The sequence below is a fragment of the Schistocerca gregaria genome, chromosome 2, assembly GCF_023897955.1.
Source record: "Schistocerca gregaria isolate iqSchGreg1 chromosome 2, iqSchGreg1.2, whole genome shotgun sequence".
Lineage (NCBI taxonomy): Eukaryota > Metazoa > Arthropoda > Insecta > Orthoptera > Acrididae > Schistocerca > Schistocerca gregaria.
In genome coordinates this window covers 957,208,138-957,234,523 of record NC_064921.1, presented here as the reverse complement: position 1 = coordinate 957,234,523, position 26,386 = coordinate 957,208,138, and the positions used below count along the sequence as shown (strand labels likewise).

At 38.6% G+C, this 26,386-nt stretch overlaps 1 protein-coding gene across 1 annotated transcript in view; it reads right to left on the bottom strand.

Moving 5' to 3' along the window:
• LOC126336067 (trypsin-like) overlaps positions 1-16,028 on the bottom strand; it is a 61,585-nt gene extending 45,557 nt beyond the window's left edge. Inside the window, exon 1 of the mRNA XM_049999548.1 lies at positions 15,834-16,028. Within this exon, the coding sequence (XP_049855505.1) occupies positions 15,834-16,028 (195 nt within the window). The remainder of the gene's footprint in view (positions 1-15,833) is intronic.
• Between the last annotated feature and the right edge of the window lie 10,358 nt (positions 16,029-26,386).

Here is a 26,386-nt window from a genome sequence, read left to right as displayed (position 1 = left end):
CTCAATTAAAAGATTTTAACTAGGCAGCCAAAAAGCTCCAAATGAGGTCTCGTTGCCACTAGCCCTCACAACACCAAGGGGGAAAGGGGAAAGTGGGGTTGTACTTTACGCCCATCATGTGAAAAAATTGTGAGTCAGTTACTCGATAATTGAAAATTTTGAAAATATTATTTAAAATTTGTAATCAGTTCTTCTACCATTCCATATACGACTCCGATTTTTGAGTTAAACTTACACTAAAAAACATAAATCTCACTAGTAGATGTCACTTTCCTCAATGCATGTTGTATTCAATATTACCAGGTTCAGGGCAATACTTATAGACCAGTATCTCTTTACATAGTATGTTGAGAGTACACGTCAACAGCATAGAAGGATATTTTAATTTTTTATATATTTTTGTGCTGGTCATAAAGTCGATAGCACACGTTACTTAAAGCGGGTGAAGATGCTAACTGTGTACTAAAAAGGATTTTCATGATCTGAACCCTTTCAGAAACGATTTTCTTAACGTGATTCAACAAAAAGTATCGAATTTTGCTTTTTAATTTCTTTTAGGGCTGGCGCATAGTACCCCCGTCGGTAAGGTGCGTTAAGAAGAATACCTCCGTTTTGCTAGGGATAGTATGAGGATTTAATTTTACTTAGTTAAGGAAAGAGGCCAAACTCATACTTGCTGCACAAACTGAGCCTATAAAGCCCAATTTGAGCACCATTTGAGGCAGTCAGTGCCCTAGTTCAAAACTGATTTGTGTTATTTCCGAGTAATCCCCCTGCCCTCTCCCCATTTTTCATTCCGTTTTCGTAAGCTTTACCATCTCTGAAACAAAACTTCGAAGTCCAATTGCGTTATGAATGGGTCTCGTTTAGTGTCTGGTGATACATTTTATACCAGAAAACGCGTTCATAGTTTTATGTTAACACTCAGATCCAATTAAAAACGAAATGGCAAACTTACATCATCACACTTCCTTTTCATACATTTTGCGAAATTTTCCGTTAAAAGTAAGAAACTTCCGAATTATCTTAATTAAGATCGAGGAACTGACGTTCTAGGAGTGGAAGGTCAGGAATAGGAGACAGCACTTGAAGTATTCAAACGGGGCTCTAGCGTACACTGGTTGTTATTCAAGCACTGAATAAAAAGAAGAGTTCAAAAAGGAAGTGAAATTCGACAAGAAAAGGCAAAAACTTCTGGATTTGTAATTCAGTATAGGGGGCCGAAGAAAATGGATGCCGCTTGAGAAAATGGTTATCAGATGAACATTAACAGTCAGAGAACCAGGACAGAGGTATTGAAGTAAATGGAGGAACCACCTGGTAGAAATTTTCCCAGATCACAATTTAATCGTTATGAACACTAGGTTTGAACAACGTGAAAGACGACAGTTTATGTGGCAGAGTCCCAGACACACTGAAAGTTTTGAAATTGATTATGTAATTATTAGTGAGCGTTTTTCCTACAGCACATACCGACTTTGACCACTATATGTTGATTACGAACTGTAGGTCGAAATCGTAAAATAGGAAATACATGGAGTGGAACGTGGATAAATCGAAAAAATTATTAGTTGGTAAGAGTTCCAAAGGCGGTATTAAGCAACAGTTTACCGAAATACGGAACTGAATACAAGAGAAGATGAATAGGCAGCTTTATGAGGTGATGCAGTAATGGAAGCAGCAGATCCAATCCGCAAAGAAAACAAGACCCAACAGAAATTATACTGAAAATGCATGAGTTCTGAAATTTGTTTGTTAAAAGGATAAAAATTAAAAATACAGCAGGTAACAGAGAATTCATAAATCTGCAAAATTAAATTGACAGCAGCTGAAAAAATGCAGCGCAGATGTGGCTGTAGGTGAAAAGTAATGATGTTGAGGAGTATATGACTGTGGGAAGTACAGATGGCATCAGTGGATATGATGTGGGGCTCCCAGTGTACTTTCAAATTTTTATTATTTTGATTCAAATACGGTCTCGTGAGCTAATATTTTATATACGTTTCACATGTTTTAAGTTTAATCAGTTTTTTGGCTTTTAATCTAAACTGGAAGTTATAAATCACCAAACTTTCTCAGTACTCCCATAAAGAGCACCCTACACGAAAGTTTGAACAGAGTGATATCATTAAACTTCTATCAGTTCATAATAATCTCAGAAAATCATTCTACATATTGCATTAGGCAACATTTCATTCGTTAGATAATAAAATTTCATATTTCTATTTTCCATTTTCTGTGTGTTAAATACCTTTATATATTAACTACATATTTTGGTTTCAATTACTCTCTTTCAACGCATTTCCTTGATACTCTTAGTGTACATTCCAGATAAAGGAACATTGTACTCATGTGCCAAACCACAAATAGTTTTCCTACCATAAAGTGCATCTTTAGCTTCAAAGATAGTAACTTCAGGCTTCTGAAAACTGTAGTTCATATTTCACATACTTAATAAAAGTTTATTCATTTTGTGTGTTACTTAAATAGGAAAAAATCACAAACCGATGAAAATTGCAAAAACTAGAAAGTCTTCAGTAATAATTCTATGTTGTGATCATAAGACATATTTACTATTGTGCACTAATATTTTTCGGGTACCTAAAAACTGAAAATACAGTTTTGCGGTTGTTTTCTGGGTTGGTAACATACTCCCTACAAATCTTATTCTTAAGATAAGATAGCTGTGTATGAAATGAAATGCACTTACACTAATTTCACCAGTCAGTTGCATTAAAGCTGCAAAATTACCACATGAAACTTTCTAAGATGATTCCATTTCCATATGTCTGGTCCAACTACTTCATTACTTTCATTCTTTATATAAATATTCCATAGTTTAATATTAACAAATAATTAAATATATCTAAATGGAATATTCTGTATATCTCCATGAAACACTATAAACCTAATATAATAAATAACAAATTCTGTTGGATTGTAAGAATTTCTGACGCCTAATTCAACAGTAATAAATACAGGAACTTTATGACTGTAAATTATAGAATGATATAAGCATCTTTGGGTTTCTAAGTCTGTCTTCATCTAAGTAAATGTTGTGTTCTGGTTAATATTTAAAAACTGGAATTGAAATTACAATATCTTGGACAATTATTTTACCTTCTTTAGAAGTTTTCCAGCAATTTCACTTAATTTTTTTTGTTTGTGCTAAACCATATTACAGTGTCAAATACATCCGAACTGTTTATGAAGCATACAGTGATAACACCTTCCACATCACATATCTATAATCTGTAAAGAACACTTCAAGGATGTATAATCGATAAAGTACTTCTTTCTCATTACCTTATCGTTGTTTACAGTACTACCTTCCATACATATTTCAGCACCGAAAGGTGAAGTGAGTTGAAGAAAAATTGTTGAAGGTGCTAGATTCCAGAAAGAAGTCTTATTTCCTTCCTTTATGGTTTTTTGGTGTCAAAACGTTTTGAAAGAATGTTGTCAATTGGTTTTTGACACTTGCTTCACATTAATGTGTTGTAAAATCATTTCAACACAGCTGAACAACTTCAATGATCAGGATGTAACCATATGTCACTAACGTTTATGTTAATTTCTGCGTATTTACTTGGAACATTTAAATTACTTTTTGTATTGCTACTTCCTGGGAGTGGCTGAATTGTTACCATTTGCATTTATTCATTTACAAATAACATACCTCATCTCCAAACTTATCATTTATATCAGGTCCATGAGAATCAGTAAATTCATAATCCCCATAAGTTATATTAAATGTTAAAGTGTATCATGTATTGGTGATTTGGTTCAAAATAACGTAGCAAATACTGCATTTGGCTTAAATGCAGTAATATTTGTCTCTTTTAAGACCTGCTCACTACTTTTAACAAATGTTCCACAACTAAATTAAAATTCATACTTATTACTTACAAAAGAAATATTTCTAAGCATATCATTAGTAGCAATGTTTTATTTAGTTCAATAGTTTGATTAACAAACATCAAAATACACCCAAAGATATTGAAGTTAACATTGCTCTCAATAATGACTCTATTTAGGTATTCATCTGATTTAATACTTACGTTATGTTACTTTACTACATTTTTGTACGTGAATTACCTCTCTCCATCACAGCATGACTTATTATATGTTCTTATTTAACACCAAGAGTTAAAAGTGAAGGATAAAATTAAAATTATGTGACATGTGGAATTAAAGAACCCAGAGTTTGTGAAAAAAATGGAATGCTTGATAACAGCAGTTTGTATCTGGGATGGTTAAATGTAGATGATAACAATTTTCTATATCTTCCCTCTTAAAGTATAGGTGAATCTAAATATCGACAATTCATAATGGATTTATAAAGTAAAAAATGGATACCAGAATTATTAATTAATTTGAAATACTAACGATTCTATAAGTAGTTTAATAAAGGATTCCTCAAAGATTACAAAGTAATGTCTGAGGGATACATTTTATTCGGTTAGGCATATTAATTAATTATTTTATTTTGTCTATCAGATACTTTGTTACAGTCTGAGCCACAGCTTCATGGTCATTGAATGACCCAGTATATAGGTTAAGACTGATGATCATAAAATTTATAAATGAAACAATTAAGAAAACATGAATAAATCTTAACAGAGTGTAAGAGTAAATGAGACATTACATTTACAAGTTAACAACAGCTGTGAGAAACTCTTGTGTGCTATAAAAGGAAACAATTCAACTTGCATTTGAATAATTCTTGTTAATCACTCAATGTCTTCAGTTCTACAGGAAGCCAGTTGAAAATAATATCTGCTGAACAGTGTACTCCGTTCTGTGCAATGGTTAGGGCAATGTTACCCAAGTGCACATTGGTTCTCCAAATGTTGCAGATTCTTTTGAGTGAGTTAATGCTGTGAACATACTACCAGATAATGAAACATATTTACAGGGATATTAGAGTTCCAAGAGACTTGAGCCTAAGTCTACATCAAGATCAGGAACTGTTTCCATAGATCTGCCGGACCACCACTTTGTGAGTTAAGAACTTCTGGTGAGTGCACATGGTTTCCACAAAATATATCACTTTACGAAATAATCTAGCGAAAGTAAGCAATTTAAGTGGTTTGGTATGACAACTGGGAAACAATGGTATGTGTAGGCATTGAAGAGGCTTGTGGTGATTCTAGCGACCACAAGAAAACATGACAGGCCAGCAGTTTTTAGTGTATACGTTGTCTATGTGCTGCAAATAAAATGAAATTTAAAAATTAATATTATTCCAATGCCTTAAGGAATTCTGATAAATTACATGTCAACTGAAAGTGGTCACCAAGGCCTATCAGAATATACCAATAGAAATTTTTTTATGTGTTATACACTTTGAGATATATACAGGAATATGTCTTATGAGGTATAAAAACAATTTGTGTAACATAGACAATACACTAATGAAAGTTGTAGCAATATACTAAATTAGGCTGTTATTTATCTGTGAATAATATTTTGGGCTAGTTTGTTTATGGTATACAAATTTTTATAATAAGGTAAATGGTTTTTAGGATATACTGTAATAGTTAAGTTATGTATGAGAATTATTGCAGAAATAGATGGTGACCCTGTTGCCTTGGGGAATTTGATCTGGAATCTTCGAAAAGAGCAGACATACATATCGATGACCAGTGGCTCAAAGTGTCAGAAATTTTTTGAAGCACGAGTTTGAGAACTTATAAAAATCTTGTGCATTGGTCTCAAAAACATGGAAAATTTCTGGAGGACAGTTCACCTGGACTTACAAAATTTATGTGTTAGTGAGTGTTTGGACTTGTAAGAATTCTAGCAAGTTGGATGGACTTGTAATAATTCCAGTGAATTTTACAGAGCTGAAGTTACAATATTTCTGCGACTTTGGAAGAGGTTGGATTGATATTAATTCTCTGCAACTTCCTCAGTATAGAAGTTAAACACGAAAATTTTTGGGGAATAGTTCAAGTGGTCTTGTAAAATTTCTACATCTAATCGAGTATTCAGCCTTGTAACAACTCCTCATCAGAGAGATAATTTCAACTTAGAACATTGTAGAAAGATGCCTTGAGCTAGTCTTTTAGTAATTTCAAGCAGTTTAGCAAGTGTGTAATTCTAAGATAGAACACAAGAGAAAGGACTACAAATAGTTTCTTAGTTTTTCTTAACTACCTATGATTAACACTTGTTGTGCTGCTTTGATAAATGAATTCATGAAGACTTAGTTCTATCATACTGTTAATTTAACCACAAAAGGGAAATAATAAACTTTAATCATTTTAAGTTGTATTCTAAGTCATCTGAGGAACATTTACTTTGTGTAGCTTCACAACACTAGAGAGGGATGATTCTGAAAAACAGAACAGATACTGTTCCATCATCTTTCGGGCGTGCACTCTGGACAGCGACAATTCTTCCTGCGATAATTCGGCTAGAAACCTCCCAGCCATCTTCAAGGCGAGTCAGAGACTGAGTTCATAGCGTTTGCGCTTGCCTATTTATACGAAGAGTCACATGATAAAAGCTGCTGAGGATTGAAAGCGCATGCGTCAAAGATATCAAAGTCACCACTACTGCGCTAGCCGTAGATAAGATGTATACAGCAAAGATAAACATATAAGCGCAGAGTGCTAACAAAATAGTGCTGATGCGAATCCACCGTGCTTGTAAATAAATAATTAATCTTTAAAAGTGGTAACATCCGTCTTAAGTGAAGATGCAGAAATTCTTTCCGGACTAAGGTGTGAAATAAGCGGTTTCCCAAGCATCGGCAAGATGAAATCCTTCGTGACGGTTTAGAAGATTGTCAGCTTTTGTATTTCTACAGCTTCCTTAAAACTGAGTCCCAGAAAGATGAAGCAGTAGTTAAAATCTATTAACTTTATAATCCATGGCATCCAGTAGAAATGCAATGTTCGGTAACAACCTATCTATGACTAGCGCAGTAGTGGTGACTTTGATATCTTTGACGCATGCGCTTTCAATCCTCAGCAGCTTTTATCACGTGACTCTCCGTATAAAAAGGCACGCGCAAACGCTATAAACTCAGTCTCTGACTCGCCTTGAAGATGGCTAGGAGGTTTGTAACCGAATTATCGCAGGAAGAATTGTCGCTGTCCCGAATGCACGCCCGAAAGATGATGGAACATTATGTCCGCCGGGGAAACTTCAAGAATCAGAACAGATGCTGACCAGAAAATTGGGAACGTTTTTGATTATTATATCGAGTACTGTCTGAATCCAAAACCATGCTAAACTCAGATCTGTGTCTGCACCCGCGGAATTGGCAGGCAGAAAGAAAACTGTAAGTGACTTTGGAAGATATCGAGCTCTAGAATTATTTTGTTTCCAAATACCCTGATGTTGTGTAAGATAGATCACTGCTTTTGCGACAGCATGGCTTTAATACCAAACAAATGGTTCAGCCCAAAACAACATCAAAATATTTCGTAGTAGTAACTGTGGTGCCAATCCCATGTGGTCTGTACTTTTGTTATGTCATTCTCTTTCTAGACTGATGAAAATGCCTCCCCAGTGTACTATAAATACATCGAAACAAATAGCGAGTTGTAGCCATTAATGAAATTGCAAAGCTAATTACAGGATGTGTGATTCCAACTCCTGTTGATATATTGGTATTTGTGGCAGGCATTTCATTTTTTGCTATACTCTATGAAGTAGCCACAAAAGCTAAAAATTGAATAAACTCAATCTCATCTGCAGTATAAACGCAATCCCAGAAGATTAGTTAGAATTCTAGACAGACCTTAATACAGTCAACATATGCACTCAATACATCAGCCAGCAAAGCCAGAAAAACTAGGGGGGGGGGGGGGGGTGGCAGCCAAAATAAATCATCTCCTAGCAGACGTAAAGCCAGCAGAATGCTTATCAGCCATACACATGGAAATCAATAATGAAATTGTGAAAGGGTGTTAACAAATCCGAGGACATATTAATGAAATGAGGAAGCTTACAACGGCCAACATTGTGTGAATGTCGAGAAGTATAGACAACAAAATGTCTGTAGCAGTACTCGAGCGTGCTGATTCTAGGAACGAGGAGCAGTTATTCCAAGCACAAAAATATGCTGTAACGTTTCTGGCCAAAGACGGTTAGATTTTAATTTTATATGTGTATAGATGTATAAATTCCTTCTATTTTCTTACCACTAATTGTAAGTTGCTAGAATCCCATAAGTTTGTTCCTGACTAGAGTAAATAAACATACAGATCTGTCAGGAGAAATATTTTTGAACCATCTATCATGTTTGGTAGTAGGTTACTGTTATATCTCAAGAAAAGATCTGAACAGAACAGAACCCTGTGACATCTCCCCAACTTCTACTTTGTATCACTCCAGGCTCTTGCCTGCTTGTTGGCAATGAGGGAAAAGCTACTCCTTCCTACCAAAGTGATGTGAAGTAAACAATTGTTGAGTGTATCGCTTAATACCTTAGTGATTTAACTTATTCAGAACTGTTGCAGGGTTCACACAGCCAAAGGCCTTTGGTGAATCGAAGAAAATACCTTCTACCCTCAACCTATTGTTCACTCCTGATGATGAGTAGTACATCAAAGAAACAACATCATTTTCTCTGGATGGCACTTTCTCAAGTAAACTGCGAGTATGCTAGTAAATTATCTGCAGAGAGATATGACACAACTCCCCTATGTATTGGTTTCTTAAAACTTTTGGGAACACTCGTTACAAACAAATTGCCTGGTAATGGTCTGCACAATGTCTTTCACTGTTTCTATCAAATAGTTTCCGAGTATTTAAATCTCATGAAACTGACCACACATGAAAATCACATCACACATGTGACTGAGTAAGAAGTAATGTATGACACACTGATCTTCGTAATCATATTTTAAAACTTAAAATAAAACTTATCACACATATGGCAGATTTTATCCACATATGGTGTAATAACTCATCCAGTTTCTTGTTTGTTCGTTTCCTGTGGATGTACTTTATGTAGTTGTCTACAAATTTACGTGTACCAATAATATTTGGATTTCATTTGCTGACTATTGATAAGATGTGATTATTAATTTTTTGCTTATCTCTGGTGGATCACTCATTCTTATGTGAAAGTGGTGAGAATGTTGAGCATACATATTATGCTCTGAGTCTTCTTCCACAGTTCACCATTTAGCTGTAATTTAATTCCGAGAACTTCCTATTCTCTTAGTGTAACAGATTGCTTTAGCTTTTAAAGGTGTCGCTATCTACTTTTTTAACTTTTCTGTGCGTATTTCTGATTATTATTCATGTCTGATTTCTTATTTTTCGGATCATACTTTCTTCTATATGCCACAGGCTTCTGGAAACTGCTGTAATTCTAACAGTAGTGAAACCCTTACTATACACCAGTCCTATCTTGTGCACTGACTTGTGACACCTCTATGAAGTTTAGTTATAGATGGCACAATGCATTATGTGAAAAGCTCGCAAGGGTAATTAATGTTATGACTGTATCATGATGATCTAGGGTGTGCCTTTTATTAAATATTTGGAATTAATTTCTACAACTAGGCTCTTTCAGCACTTGATTATACAGGAAAAATGGCAAAATGGCGCAATCTACATTGGGGCAGAACATAGAGTGACTTATATTCCAAGAAACAAACATTTGGCAGTTAGACACATCTTTCCTCTTGACTCACACATCGTATAACAAGAACAATATTATTAATATCGTTCCTTAAAATGAGGGGGGGGGGGGGGTAAATTTCCCATAAACATACTTTACATTTGTTATCAGCAAGGGATCTTTATTCAAAGGAGTCATTATTTGGATACTCTTTGGAATGCATCAACTGTATACATCAATACCCATGACACTAATATGAGTCAGAAATGAAAATACTATTGTATTTGGCTGCAAGTATTTGTATACCACCATGCATTATCATTACTGGTGGATCTCAAAGGAAATAAGAACCAATGAACATATTTCTAGCTTTTGAGTGTTCATTCAGATAAGATGACTGAGTAGGATATGATTGTTGTGATTCAGCGCAAACTTTAAAGTTAGCTGGTCAAAAACACATTAAGGCTGCAGAAATTCAGCACACACAAATTTGGACATATATTCAGGCACTCATTGCTTTCAAAACGGAAATCAGTTATCTTTACTGTGATAATAATTTGATGCCCACATTGTACTGATGGTTCCCAAAAACGAAACAACGAATGTAAGCAATTGCAGAATTTATTCTTTGTGGGAATCACGAAAAAAATAATAAAACAGCCTGCTGATTTGAAGCACAAAAATAATACTCAATGCGAAATGGATCCCCCCCAGGACAGAAAAATAATAAGAAAAAATATCAGCAAATTAGTCTGCTAGAATAACGCAGATTAAGCATTTAAAAATGAGTCTTACGAGAATTGGCTACGAAACAGGTCCCTTTCGTTACACCAGTGTTGGTGAGAAAAATCACACCGGAACTGCTGCCAGATTATGACAGCAGGGACAAGTGACATTTTTTTATTCAGCGTAATACGGTGATGATGGCACAGGGAAGCACAGTAACCTCTGCATTCGTTAAGAATTATTTCAACTATGTATTAATGGAGACAACAAAATAAACCAGGAAAATTTTTCAAAAATTATACGTAAGTCATCTTCATTAAAAAAAAAAAGTATTAGTATATCATTTATTTTTGCCTTCACTTGGGCTACACATGATTCTCAGACAGATTTTAGTACACAAAAGTAACAGATTGCTGACTTCATAAAAATGGAAAGCAAAACAATAATCACATTTACAACCTTAACCGTAATCCATAATTATAAGAAAGCTCTTCCTACGATCTCTCAGAGATTATGCTCAAAAGTACAGACAGTAAAATCTATCTTAATGTTTGTGTGTGTGTGTGTGTGTCTACATAACACTGTCATGTGTCATTGTACAAATACATTTACTCGTGTGACAAATTGTGTTCTGTCCTTACTAGAGAACAAAACAGATTACTAAGACAAATATTTGTGAAAACCTCTGTATGAAATCACCAATAACATGGTTTTTAGTTAAACTTGTTTCGCACAAACAATTAAAGTAACTCCACTAAAAGTTGCACAATAGTTGATATAGCAGTGGTGCTGTGTGCTGTTCTTTCGACGTTCTTCACTGTTCTTCAATAGGCCATTAGGTGGGCTTATTTGTACAGACATTAGTTATGTCGTTCAGATTTCGGTATTAGATCCGTGCCAACAAATTGATAATATGAAGGGAAAGTATATATGTTTGATGTAGACTATACGCAGAAATACTGCAGTGGCAGCACAAAAACTTTAATCAACGCAGCACTCACATGCTATAAATCTTATTTATATTTTATAATAGTGACATCTTGTTTATATGGCATAAGGATGACATATTAATGTTAACAAGTTGATCAGCAATATTAAAGCCTCAAGTGGGTTAATTCCTATTTTTTAGCAATAAAGGTAATTGTAACATTACTGATAATAGTTACTTCTTAGAGAGATAATAAACAATTGAGAAGAAACACAAGGTCTAGAATACTATCAATCATTCATTAAAGACTGTAGGCATGTTGAGTGGAGTGTAAGGGGGAGGGTGTAGAAGGATGGATGGGAGGGTTATAAAATGACTAATGAAGAAGAAGCTATTACAGTGGGGTGTGAGCGTGTTGGGGAACAAAAGGGTAACTAACAAAGGAATAAGAATTCAAATGTGAAGTGAATGACCGTTTCTTTTAGTGGCACTTTGAAGCTGAAATCGTGATTGTATAAGTGTAAATGTAACACTGTAAATACAGAACAGTTTACTGTACTGACTTTAAAGAAATACTTTTGAATAATAAAACCCAGTTTAGAGTACTTCTTGAACTGTGATTCGTGCTCTGTTAAAAATCCGATAGTTACACTAAAGATCCTGGCTCAAGAGAAACAGTGACACTTTGGTATTTGACAACTGGTGATTACCTATCATCTGGCAGTATTTATACTGAGTCCCCACAACTACAAATTCAGAGTTCTTGTGTGACGCTGGATGCTATGTACGATGCCCCAAAGAAACATTTAAAAGCTATTACACTCTGACAAAAATAAAGAAAAAGAACGACGCTCCTGGAAGGAATTATCCGAATGGTGCGGAAGTCGGTACATGTAATGCACGTGTATAGACAAAGAAATGCTTACAATTTGCGTGGATGATTTGTTCAAGAGAAAGAGCTCTACAATGTGAGCAAGCCAGTAACGAGTTGGTCCGTCTTTCGTCCTCATGCAGGCAGTTACTCGGCTTAGCAGTGATTGACAGTGTTGCTGGATGTTCTCATAAGGAAGTGATAAGTACCCCCTGAGGGGAAAATGTAATTCTGAACTGTCTTTCGGTCATCAGAGTAAATTATTTTTAAAATCTCTATTATCAGTATTTCGCAAGGCAGTAATACTGATTACGTAAGTTGATAATAACTGCATTTTCAAATACTAGCAATAATGTCTGACACAATGTGGTGCCTATAACAGTTTGTAAAACGTAAGTATAAACATCATCTTCCTCACACAGCCGATTCACTACATTCATACTTCGTGCCTTAAATCTATGACGTAAAACTGAGACATATAGGGCACACAATTATGATTAAATATATAATGAAAGTGTCTTGTTCGAATAGTAGGTAGTTCCCACAATAGGCCATGAATTGCTTCTTTATTCCCTTCAAAAAAATAAACAAACCAATAGACAGCAAGTCAACAGCCTTGCTGCAGTGGTAACACCGGTTCTCGTCAGATCAGCGAAGTTAAGCGCTGTTGGGCTGGGAGACGCCTGGGCAGGACACGGTATGGTCTGTCGGGTGCTGTTGGCAAGTGGGGCGCACTCAACCCTTGTGAGGCCAACTGAGGAGCTACTTGATTGAGAAGTAACGGCTGCTGTCACGAAAACTGACAAAGGCCGGTGTGGTGTGCGTACTGTAAGACCTTCAGCACACACACCATCAGATTACTTGACTTGTCGCTCTAACGAAGAAGGCGAGTATCAGCAATATGTCTCGTGGTCTTATCGTGGCATGTTTATCTTCTGCTGTTAGGTCAGACGATATAAATGCCACTTACGCGCTTAGGGTAGCAGATTGACGGTGACCAACCTTAGACAGAACTTGATTAATTTTCAAACACATTTATTAAAATAATAAAAAATATAGACATAACGTAACTTGATTCTGGATGCTGTTTACAACTGACAACCTGAAGTTCCTTTGGTCTTGGTACGTTAATCACATATCTTTGACACTTGACAAAGTGTCTATACATTTGTCTTGATGGCTATGTAAAGGAATATGATAATCTTATTCGGCGCTGACTGAAACTGTACTACAAACTAATGCAGTCTAATGTAGATTGACTAACCAGAGGTCTGTACGCTCGTTATAATACCTCGAGCATTCAGGTATCACTGCGCGAGTGTGATCCGCGAGGAGAAAAGGTTTTACATTAGCAGCAATCTCATTGGCTGCGTTACATATTAATACACGGATCGGCGGAAGCAGAATCTGGTCCGTCTCTAAGACAGCTCCATCTCGTAGTGCAGAGACGGACGAGCGCTGCGCCTGCGCTGTTGTGCTTAGCGGGGCGCGCTCTATTGGGTATTTGTTTACGCGCTGACTACGTGGAACTATGGACACAACAGCCAGAAAAGCAGTGTGCTGACCACAGCGGTCGTTCTGTTCCATTCGGCCTACAAGGCCTCTTCGGATGGTGCTTTTTTTCTTTCATTTTTATTGAAGTATGGACTTTAATTTAATAGATAGCACAACACAACAGTAACTAAGTAATGGTTACTAAACTGTTGAAGGATCTACACTGCATTAATACTACTACTACCAATAATAATATTGGCAGTGGTGAGACAGAAAGAATGGTAGCTTGATATCTTCGAATTTCTGCAGTATAGAAGTAAGAAATCCAGCAATCAAGTGATGCACTAACCACACTCCTACGTACAGTGCATAAATTTTGCTTTGGTTGATTTTACATGAGAGCGGAGAGAATGGATCAAGCAACTACCGAAAAGAAGTGGTGCAGAGGAAGCATGTTTTGTAAAGAGTGTTAATTCTCAATGTAGACAGTTATCTTTTTTTCTGAGAAGCAGTTACAGGTAACACGAGTGATGCACTAACACTACTTCATCGTTGTTCAGAAAATGTTCTTCGAAATAAGCATAAACAATTGTCAGATTGAATCATTAATTCTTGGTATCATAAAGCACCAACCAAAACTAAATATAATTGTTCTTCTCTCGTTTTTAAAAATAAAGAGTTCAAGGAAAATTCTTTTTATTCTAACGTAAAGTTAGGTGGTAATGTTGATAATGGTGGGAGTAGTGGAGGTTACTAGCTTATATCTGGTTACATTCAAGGGTAATGGTCTCAGAAAGGTCGAAATCCCGGCCGTAAAATTTATCGTACCAAATTCTGTCCTACTGGTGCGTTATATCGTTAAAATCCCGAGCTAGTAGGAGGGACCAAACTGTAATGCTCCAGACGTTCTCCATTGAGGAAAGATCCGGCGACGTTGCTGACAAAGGTAGGGTTTGGCAAACACGAAGGCATGAGGTAGAAAGTCTCGCCGTGTGCAAGCAACCATGATCTTCATAAAATGCAAACCCTGGATAGCTTACCACGAAGGGCGCAGAAAATCGTACTGCTGTTCTGTAAGGGTATTGAGGATGACAAGAAAAGGGGTCCTGCTATGGCACCCCAGATCATCACTCCTGGTTGACGTGCCATACAGATGGCGACAGTGAGGTTCGGTGTCCATAGCGTCTCCAGACACGTGACTGGTCTGAAATCTCACTTGCAGGAATAGAACTGTATCCAGGGATGAGTCTCGCTTCGAACTGAGACCCAATGACCAGCGAAAACCCTTCTGGAGATGCCTCAGACTGTGGTGGGATACCAACCAGATTGTCGCCCGCCATATGGCAGATAGCCAGGAGCGATGGTCTGGGGTTTCATTTTTTTCACATTGCAGTGTAATGAAGCTAATGTGCAGGGACACCATGTGTGGGTAAGTTGAGAAACTGAGTCCGACGGAAGGCGTCTGTGCAGTTGGGATTCCCACTATGTTTGGACGGCTTAGTGGTCAAAGCTTCTGCCTAGTGTGCATGAAACCCTGACTCGAATCTGACGCAAATTTTCAACATTCTGTAAATACCCACTAGCAACTAAATGACATTAACCCCTTTTTGTCTTCATTCATAACGGCTGTGGGATCAAATTGGTGTCTGTTCTTTCAGACATATAAACTGTTTGTAATGAAATATGGAATAACACCTGAGTACATTACTATTTCGAATGCTTTGTCAAAAGACGTCAGTACGGAACTTGTACGATGATTAAGTCCTTCTTGCCACCTTACTTCTGTAGAGATTTAAGAATTGCAAATTTTGATCTGTCTAGAAGTTCCCTGTGCCATCTGCCACGGAGGGCATTAGTTATTATATTAGACTAACTTTTCAGTATACTGTTTGCAATTCCATCATCACCAAGTAAGCTCTTGTTTTCGTATAATTTTTATAGTAACAGATTTAGCTTGTGAATTATGACTCAGAACATTGTCATTTAGTTCAGTTGTTATGTTATCCTTTTCACTGACTGTCCTAGCCCACGTTTGACAATATCCCATATAGTCTTAACCTTATTTGCTGCATTACTAATTTCTGTCAGGATGTACACGGAGTGTTCGACGCCGTCGACATCAACATGGTTAGAGACTGTGTACCTTCACAGTTAGATCAACATGAGGACGAAATTGTGCCATAACACATGCCCAATATACTTGCTACGAGATTATGTTTACGAACCTCATCCTCGACACAGCCTCCAGCTGTGTCGAAGGTTAGGAGAGTTGAACCAGCGACGACGATAAAATCTGTCGGTTCGGTACGGAAATCGTCAGCATAGGGGTCGATGGTGCAGTGCCCAGCAGTTAGGAGCCACGACGCAGTGATAACGGACAGGCAGCAAAGGTGCTTTCCATCCTTCGTTAGTGAGGCCATGAACGGGAATTCCTTAATTGAGGCTACTCTGCCGCCAACGATCCGCTGACGTTCCGGATCCCGCATCCGAAGAACGTCCCACGGCGTCAAAACATTTTCCTTTCCATTCCTCAGATGCGGACTGTCCCTTTGGCTGATTGTGAAACCGGACGTATGCCGCTCGTTGTTGAACAATTTGGAACCCGTTCCTTCCTTCAGTCGTGACGTCAGATCTCTGCCACGAGTGTCTTCAGCCGAGCAACATCCACTGTGCACAATAACCAAGGTTGTAATGGCCGTGATGATTTCGCAGATGCATGTGGACAACCTGAAACAAGCAACCAACGGCTTTCCGAGTCTCTAGCTTAAAACTTCAGTATTGTGTACTGTTAATCGCTATTTGAGTGTAATAGTAAAACTTCATAATCAAATGGTATCATCGCGGGGAGGTTACATTTCGCAAATTAATACAGTCATGAGATCCTGAATGATAGAGGGCTGTCTTGTGACGTGTAGAACCCGCGTGCGCCCAAATTACGACGGCTATAGTCATATCGTGGACCCAACGAGACACCAGACATATTGGAAAAATATCCTGAGTGATAAAGCGTCAAACGCAGTCCACATCCGGAAGGGATAGGTTGCAAATGAGCCTAAGGCACGCACATTTAGCGTTACAGAGTCTTAGATGTGTCTCATAGGACTGAGGTCCGCTTTCCTAGGAGGGTGCGCAGACAGTCTCATTACCATGCCGCTTTATTCAGACTACCTTGAAACAACTCGAAGGCGATGATGGTATATTGTTATAGGTATTGATCGTGTGTGGCATACTGTTTGTGAAAAAACTGGTTAATATAACGAAAAACCAGTGTCTTCGGTAACAGACGACGGCATATGAATAGGGAACCTCATCTCATCGCTTATACACAGTGAACACTGAAACTGGATCAATCTACCGCTTCATAATTATCATTTTGACACAACTTATATGCAAGCAACACTGACCTTCCCGCTGTGTATTTATCAAGCTAGCGACCAGTGACGTCTGGGGGAGGAATGGACCAACTTATTCATTTCTTCATTGGTACTCACTCTTTCTGATCCTTACGTATCTACTCCCTGATCCTAAATGTATGGAAACGAGTGTATCATATGTTTGAATTGGTACAACAGGCCGCTACAGGCACATGGGTAATTCAGAACCCTTGTTAACCTAACATCATGGGCAAATATATTGACGAGCATGTGTCAAGGATAGGATCGAATTTTGGTAACAACGTCCGTCCCCCCTCGCCCCCCCCCCCCTTGAAACGTCACCTTAGAAAACTTAATTAATTACTTTTGAGATAAACCTCTTACATTATTTGGTTTTCAAACAGCTGATCAGAACTGAACGTACTCAAATCTTTCTCTGTTTACTTATTCCGATCAACACTAAACTGACACCCAATATTTTAAGCGCAACGCAATCTGACTTTCAAAAATCCCTACAAAAGAATGACCCTATCTAAATAAGAGATTCTAACTACTGAACGCCCTAACTACTGATAGGCACAGATAGCAAATGAAAGATTTTGATAGAGAACAAGCAATGTATTTACCTCAGTAGTGTTCAAAAGTTATATATATATATATATATATATATATATATATATATATATATATATATATATATATGCTCTGGACACTGCGAGAGGGCTGTACAAGCAATGATCACACGCACGGCACAGCGGACACACCAGGAACCGCGGTGTTGGCCGTCGACTGGCGCTAGCTGCGCAGCATTTGTTCACCGCCGCCGTCAGTGTCAGCCAGTTTGCCGTGGCATACGGAGCTCCATCGCAGTCTTTAACACTGGTAGCATGCCGCGACAGCATGGACGTGAGCCGTATGTGCAGTTGATGGACTTTGAGCGAGGGCGTATAGTGGGCATGCGGGAGGCCGGCTGGACGTACCGCCGAATTGCTCAACACGTGGGGCGTGAGGTCTCCACAGTACATCGATGTTGTCGCCAGTGGTCGGCTGAAGGTGCACGTGCCCGTCGACCTGGGACCGGACCGCAGCGACGCACGGATGCACGCCAAGACCGCAGGATCCTACGCAGTGCTGTAGGGGATCGCATCGCCACTTCCCAGCAAATTAGGGACACTGTTGCTCCTGTGGTATCGGCGAGGACCATTCGCAACCGTCGCCATGAAGCTGGGCTACGGTCCCGCACACCGTTAGGCCGTCTTGCGCTCACGCCCCAACATCGTGCAGCCCGCCTCCAGTGGTGTCGCGACAGGCGTGAATGGAGGGACGAATGGAGACGTGTCGTCTTCAGCGATGAGAGTCGCTTCTGCCTTGGTGCCAATGATGGTCGTACGCGTGTTTGGCGCCGTGCAGGTGAGCGCCACAATCAGGACTGCATACGACCGAGGCACACAGGGCCAACACCCGGCATCATAGTATGGGGAGCGATCTCCTACACTGGCCGTACACCTCTGGTGATCGTCGAGGGGACACTGAATAGGGCACGGTACATCCAAACCGTCATCGAACCCATCGTTCTACCATTCCTAGACAGGCAAGGGAACTTGCTGTTCCAACAGGACAATGCACATCCGCATGTATCCCGTGCCACCCAACGTGCTCTAGAAGGTGTAAGTCAACTACCCTGGCCAGCAAGATCTCCGGATCTGTCCCCCATTGAGCATGTTTGGGACTGGATGAAGCGTCGTCTCACGCGGTCTGCACGTCCATCACGAACGCTGGTCCAACTGAGGCGCCAGGTGGAAATGGCATGGCAAGCCGTTCCACAGGACTACATCCAGCATCTCTACGATCGTCTCCATGGGAGAATAGCAGCCTGCATTGCTGCGAAAGGTGGATATACACTGTACTAGTGCCTGTGTCTATGTGCCTGTGGTTCCGTCAGTGTGATCATGTGATGTATCTGACCCCAGGAATGTGTCAATAAAGTTTCCCCTTCCTGGGACAATGAATTCACGGTGTTCTTATTTCAATTTCCAGGAGTATATATATATATATATATATATATATATATATATATATATATATATATATATTACAAATTTCCAGATTGTCCGCTCTCAAACCTCTGCCATGTCTCTCCCCGCATCCACCACTGCTGGCGGCTCACATTCTACTGCGCAACGCTAAGCGCTGTTAACAGCCAACTGCCCAACACTACAACAGCGACTATTGCAACAATGCCGACCAGCCTCAGACTGGACACAGCACAACCAGTGATTTTCATACAGAGCGCTACGTGGCGTTACCATTATAAAAACCTAAACAGCCTACTTACACCCTCCCCCGCTCTACTTGATGCCATGATAAGCATTCGGTCTCTGCTGTGGTACGTGAGCAGAAGCTCTATTGGGCCACTGTCTCACTTTGTAGTTTCCGATACTATCAAATATTATTTACTTACAGAAACATCTAATTTCTTTGCTTTCAGAACAGTCTACGTTAGGGGAGTGAGACAGGATCCAGGGTCCTTTATTTTTGGTTACCTTTCTAACTTCTGATGATGATCCCATTGCGACAGTTCAAGCCACATGTGTTTGCTTACCTTCACATGGCTTCAGCAACTCGCGTTGATACTTTGTGGTTACTTGATGATTCCCTAGTGCATTTTATCCATTTTTCAGGGAACTTTTCTTTGTAATTGATGCGTCCAATCTTGAATCTGTTCGTGGTTTCGTGACTACGAGCTATGTTAGTTTCTGTGGTGAAGTATATTTAATTCTGTGAAAGATTTTGAGTAGACTAGAGTTCAATTTAGTGATGGTTTCCTTAAGATTAGCGTGTCCACCGTTATCCTCCACTACTCCACGTGGTTGACCCATCAGATATTATTGTAAAAGTAAATCATATCCCATCAAATGCAGTCGTTTATTGGCAAAGATCAGTACTATAATAAGATGAGCTATTAATGCAAATGCAAATATGACTTATGACCTCCACAAAATTGTTTGTTAGCGAGATCAAAGAGAATCCTTTTCATTTAAGGAGATGTAATAGAATGTTAGAATTAATATTACAATTAATTTCAGGTTGATAATATTCTGTTTGTGACGATTTCAGAGTTGACCAGTAGTGTTGCTGTCGTTTGATTTAAGCTGTGTTGTGTGTTCATTATTGCAGGGAACGTTTTATTCATGAAAACATATGCCTATGGAACGTTTTATTGTCCGAAGTACTATGTTGTAACTAGTTTAGCGCCCGCTGCTTTGCTCCCGTGGACTGTATGGTCTCCACATTTTTAATCGATTTTTTATGTTGTTCAGGAATTGCAACACCTTCTAATTGTTTCACGCTAATTAAGATCATAGAAGTATGGTCTTTGCTTGAAAGTACTTCTGACCAAAAAGCAATGTTGGTAGCTGGAGTACAATGTTTTTGTTAATCGTACCTTTTGAGTTCTTGTGACGGTATTTCCATAGAAACTTCGTCCCGTAACACACATTTCTTTATATCGAACCGAGAAGCGAAATACTAATTTCCATAGATTTATCTTTAAATCTTTTAAACATAAAGAAATATTTTCTTAAAATCTGTAATCCCCTATTTTACTCCCTTAGTGGTTGAATTTCCCAAAATTCTGATACAGGTATTTTTTATTTCTGCCTGATAAACCAACTGCCAATTTTTATAATTCTAGCTTCAAAATTGCCTTAATGATGACACAGTTTCAGAAGAGCTTTTATCCCCTATTTCACCCCCTTAGAGGTAGATTTCGGAAAAAATCTTCTTAAAGGACGCCTACAGTATAATTTCTACATCCTTGGCAAATTTTACGTTTCTGTCCTGCGTGGTTTGGACCAGGCGATAATAAGTTAGTGAGAGAGTCAGTCAGTTGGGCCATTTGCCTTTTATATATAGCGATGTTGGTAGGCTAATGACAGTGGCGATTGGTTTTTCTCGTGCTACCTTTTGAAATCAGAAAGGTGGAAGGAGTATATAGTAGGTCTATACAAGGGCGATGTACTTGTCGACAGTATTATGGGAATGGAAGGGGATGTAGATGAAGATGAAATGGGAGATGCGTTACTGCGTGAAGAGTTTGACAGAGCACTGAAAGACCTGAGTCGAAACAAGGCCCCCGGAGTAGACAACATTCCATTAGAACTATTGACGGCCTCGCTAGGGCCAGTCCTGACAAAACTCTACCATCTGATGAGCAAGATGTATCAGACAGGCGATATACCCTCAGACTTCAAGATGAACATAATAATTCCAATCCCAAAGAAAGCAGGTGTTGACAGATGTGAAAATTACCGAACTATCAGTTTAATAGGTCACAGTTGCAAAATACTAACGCGATTTCTGTACAGACGATGGAAAAACTAGTAGAATCCGACCTCGGGAAAGATCAGTTTGGATTCCGTAGAAATATTGGAACACGTGAGGCAATACTAACCTTACAACTTATCTTAGAAGAAAGATTAAGAAAAGGCAAACCTGTGTTTCTAGCATTTGGAGACTTGGAGAAAGCTTTTGACAATGTTGACTGGAATACTCGCTTTCAAATTCTGAAGGTGGCAGGGGTAAAATACAGGGAGCGAAAGGCTATTTACAATTTGTACAGAAAACAGATGGCAGTTATAAGAGTCGAGGGACATGAAAGGAAAGCAGTGGTAGGGAAGGGAGTGAGACAGGGTTGTATCCTCTCCCCGATGTTATTCAATCTGTATATTGAGCAAGCAGTAAAGGAAAGAAAAGAAAAATTCGGAGTAGGAATTAAAATCCATGGAGAAGAAATAAAAACTTTGAGGTTTGCCGTTGACATCGTAATTCTATCAGAGACAGCAAAGGACTTGGAAGAGCAGTTGAACGGAATGGATAGTGTCTTGAAAGGAGGATATAAGATGAACATCAACAAAAGCAAAGCGAGGATAATGGAATGTAGTCAAATTAAGTCGGGTGATGCTGAAGGAATTAGATTAGGAAACGAGGCACTTAAAGTAGTAAAAGAGTTTTGCTATTTGGGGAGCAGAATAACTGATAATGGTCGAAGTAGAAAAGTTCTAACATGTAGACTGGCATTGGCAAGGAAAGCGTCTCTGAAGAAGAGAAATTTGTTCACATCGAGTTTAGATTTAAGTTTCAGGAAGCCGTTTCTGAAAGTATTTGTATTGAGTGTAGCCATGTATGGAAGTGAAACATGGACGATAAATAGTTTGGGCAAGAAGAGAATCGAAGCTTTCGAAATGTGGTGCTTCAGTAGAATGCTGAAGATTAGATGGGTAGATCACATAACTAATGATGAAGTATTGAATAGAATTGGGGAGAAGAGGAGCTTGTGGCACAAATTAACTATAAGAAGGGACCGGTTGGTCGGACATGTATTGAGGCATCAAGGGATCACCAATTCAGCTTTGGAGGGCAGCGTGGAGGGTAAAAATCGTAGAGGGAGAGCAAGAGATGAATACACTAAGCAGATTCAGAAGGATGTAGGTTGCAGTAATTACTGGGAAATGAAGAAGCTTGCAGAGGATAGAGTAGCATAGAGAGCTCCATCAAACAAGTCCCAGGACTGAAGACAACAACAACAACAACTTCTGTCTGTTGTGTAGTTTAATGAAGCTCTAATGTTAGCCTATTTAGTATTGGAGGGCAGCGTGGAGGGTAAAAATCGTAGAGGGGGACCAAGAGATGACTACACTAAGCACGTTGCCGTAGGTACTGGGAGATGAAGAAGCTTGCACTGGATAGGGTGGCATGGAGAGCTGCATCAAACCAGTCTCAGGACTGAAGACCACAACAACCATTTGACGATGTTTCAAATATTTGACTTGTTAGTTAGTGATCGAGGTCACTACACGTAATGTGAAAAGTCTTATGCCACGGGCAAGGCATAAGGTCGCGGTATGTAGAGGCAGGAGAGACGGTTGAGCATCCGAGAGCAGGTGCAGCTCTCACTGGCCTTAGGGGGAAGCATCGTATGGAAGCTATAAGCTGAAGTATGCACTCGGACCTGAGCGGAACACGGCGAGTTCACATTGCAACTGTTAGGAGAGAGTCCTTCTCCTGTGTCAACATTAAAAATCTGCGAGGGTCGCGTCAACAACCAGTGTTAAGACGGAGGAGGCAAAGACTACCTGCGCTCGGAACGACTCAATCATCTGTTCTTGCGGATTCTAGAGAAGACATTAGACAACCAAAACAAAAAATTATGCAATCAAAAGGAAATTATTAATAAAGGATTTGATGGGCACAATAAGACATTTGAGAGACAAAATAGGGGGTTTGATGAATTCGAAGCCTGAGTGGATGATCTAGTTGCCAAGAAATGATGGGACTGCAGAATGTACAGGGTGGTCAGAAACAGTCTGGAAAACTTGTAAAGGTGTTGCAAGGAATGTTGTGCTGAGAAATAATTATTAAGAAAAAATCGGCCGTTTCGCCATTTTCAAGTTATTTGGCATTGAAGTTAGCTAATGAGGCCGTTATATGCGAAAATTCAACAATTTGCAAGCCCTAAAATGCGGTAACGAACAGCCATTGGATTTGTGGAGCCGCACGCACACTGTATTAATACACGATTACTATTTTAACTTTAAGAAGTTTGGTCATCAGCTTTGGAAGAAAACCTTTATGTATTTAAAAATTTAAACTGAATCGTCATTATCGTTCCGGCACCGATCTTTGCGAGCTTTTGAGGCTAGTTGCACTATTAGTGAGTTAAGTGCGTGCAGATCTGTAAGAATTACAGAATTTCAGCATGTCTTTCAAAAGAATCAAAATTTCATCATTCCTTAAGACCAGTGCATTACGAGAAACGTGTGCAAACGCTGAAAGTCAAGATACTAACAATGGTGCTAAAAGAAGGTAACATAGACGTTTAACGTAAAAGAAAGGAAAATGGTGTAGTCAACTAGGAGAAAACAAGGAGAAAGATACGGACTCTCCAGGGACTTAAAACTGCATGGAGTCTCAAGTTAGGAATGAGAATATCAGTAGGATTGAACTTATAGAAGGAAACTGCGTTGCTTTGTCACGTTTTCAAAACTGTTAATGACAAATACTTGGTAATATGCTAAGTGTATTCAGAAGTTCGTGGACTTAAGGCGAACAGCAAGGAACGTATTCGTTTAGATAGCGTATTTTTTACCGGTGCTTCTGCTAATAATGCCAAAAACCTAAACGATAAGGTGGGCGATAACACAAAGTCCAAATCACATATCAAATACATAGAAATCCTACATAGCCAAGAACAGCAAAGTATGGAAAATTGCATGAGTCTAAGAGAAATGCAGTGGAGAAAGTAACATTAAGAAAAAGTCATCACAGTTGCTTTGACGCTCTGATTTACGTATGTAATAGCTAAGCAGAAGTCATAATTAATACCACGTTCCGAAGTAATCTAACTTCAACAGTTTAGTGGTTTAATAGTCTTTACTGTGCTTCATTCTGACCACGCATGACTAAATATGATAATGTTTATAGGAGAAGAAATGAGAATTTATCGTCTTCACCAGTTTAAAGATGGGTAAAAAATTTAATATCATGCTCGACGAAATTACACTGATTTCGAATAAAAACTTTTTAAAAACACTTGTTAGTTTGTCTTCTGAGGAAGTTGCTTGCAACGATTTTTTCGGTATTATTGAATTAGAAGTGAGACAAGAGAAGGTATATTCAGTACAGTGTTAACAGCTCTTGAAAAGTATAACATGAAATACAATAAATATTAAATTAAAATTAAATATCATAAAAAACAAATCATCTTGTAGGTATCATAATAGATGGTGTATCACCATTGCCTACACCTTACGAAGATGAAGTCGTTCTTCTGCATGATCAGTACGTAATGACTTAATATTGCCATGTAGTATACGAACGAAAAAACGGAAATAGCTGCCATAATGCTATGAATAACGTGGCAGACGTGTACCATACACAGACATTTTTAGATTCCTTATATTCTGTGCTTCCCCAAAATTCAGACACTATTACAGAGTGAAACTTCCTGGCAGATTAAAACGGTGTGCCCAAGCGAGACTCGAACTCGGTACCTTTGCCTTTCGCGGGCAAGTGCTCTACCATCTGAGCTACCGAAGCACGACTCACACACGGTCCTCACAGCTTTACGTCTGCCAATATCTCGTCTCCTACCTTCCAAACTTTACAGAAGCTCTCCTGCAAACTTTACAGAAGCTCTCCTGCGAACTTGCATTACAGAGTGTTTCACAAGAATTATCCGCTTCAGCTATTCAGACTAGGACCTTTTTTCATGTTCGTTGTCTTCCTTCGTCATTTAATACTGTTCGAGCCCTTCTTGAATGTCACAGTCCTATTATCATTCTTTTTAAAAAACTGAGCCATGGCTCCCAGTCACCAAACGCGCGACCTAAATCTGAAGAGCTGCTTATGATTGCCTCGAATTAGGATTATGGTACAAGAACTGAAGCGCACATTCAAAGCAGTTGCAATTAAGGATCAGTCTTGCGATGAATATAACAAATTTCAAAGGCTTCGAAAGAAATTTTTTCAGTCTTGGGTAGAAAATGTATAACATCATTTTGAAGACTTGGATTTATTTTAGAATTCTGTCGTATCCAATTCAGAGATACGGCCTTGAAACGAATAAGAAAGTATGTTTTATGGTAACATGTGAATTTCTCGTTTACGTGAAAAGGTGGATTTCTAAACTCAGTGAAAGCCCTTGTGAACCACTAGTTAAAGATTACGGAATCTATAAATAAAGAGAGTGTTGGTAGCATTGCACGGGACCGCACGTACGGAGACAGAGCTCTTGTGAAAGATAAGTTATTTAGGTTGTAATTAATTGTAGTTGAACACTTTTAACTAATTAAATAAGCTCACCAATAAAAGTTTTTCTTTTATTTGCGTACTCGCGAAAAGTTTGTTTGTTTACTTACTGCCTAATTTTTCGAGTGTGCATATTTAGCGTTACATCGCAATTGAAAGTGCATTTGCTGTAGTTTAAGTGATTAAATACCTTCATTAGGGTGCTTTTCAAGCTCACCATTAAAGGTTTTTCTTTTACTGGCGTATTATTCCAGTAATCGAGAAAAGTCCGTTTTGTTTATATTTCACGGCTTTGCCTTACTTTCTGAGTGTGCATACGTAGCGTTATACCGCAATCTTAACTGCATTTGGTATAGATTCACTAATTAAATACCTTCATTGGTGTGCTTTTCAAGCTTGCCATGAAAGGTTTTTCTTTTATTTATATATTGTTCCACTTACCGCAAAAAGTTCGTTTTGGTTACATTCGTCCGTTTACGCCTAATTTTCGAACGTGCATATTTAGCGTTATACCACAAATTTAAGTGCATTTGATAATAGTTTGCTTACATATTAGTTTCCAAAACATATTTAGTGTCCTTTTGCATGTGCATTTA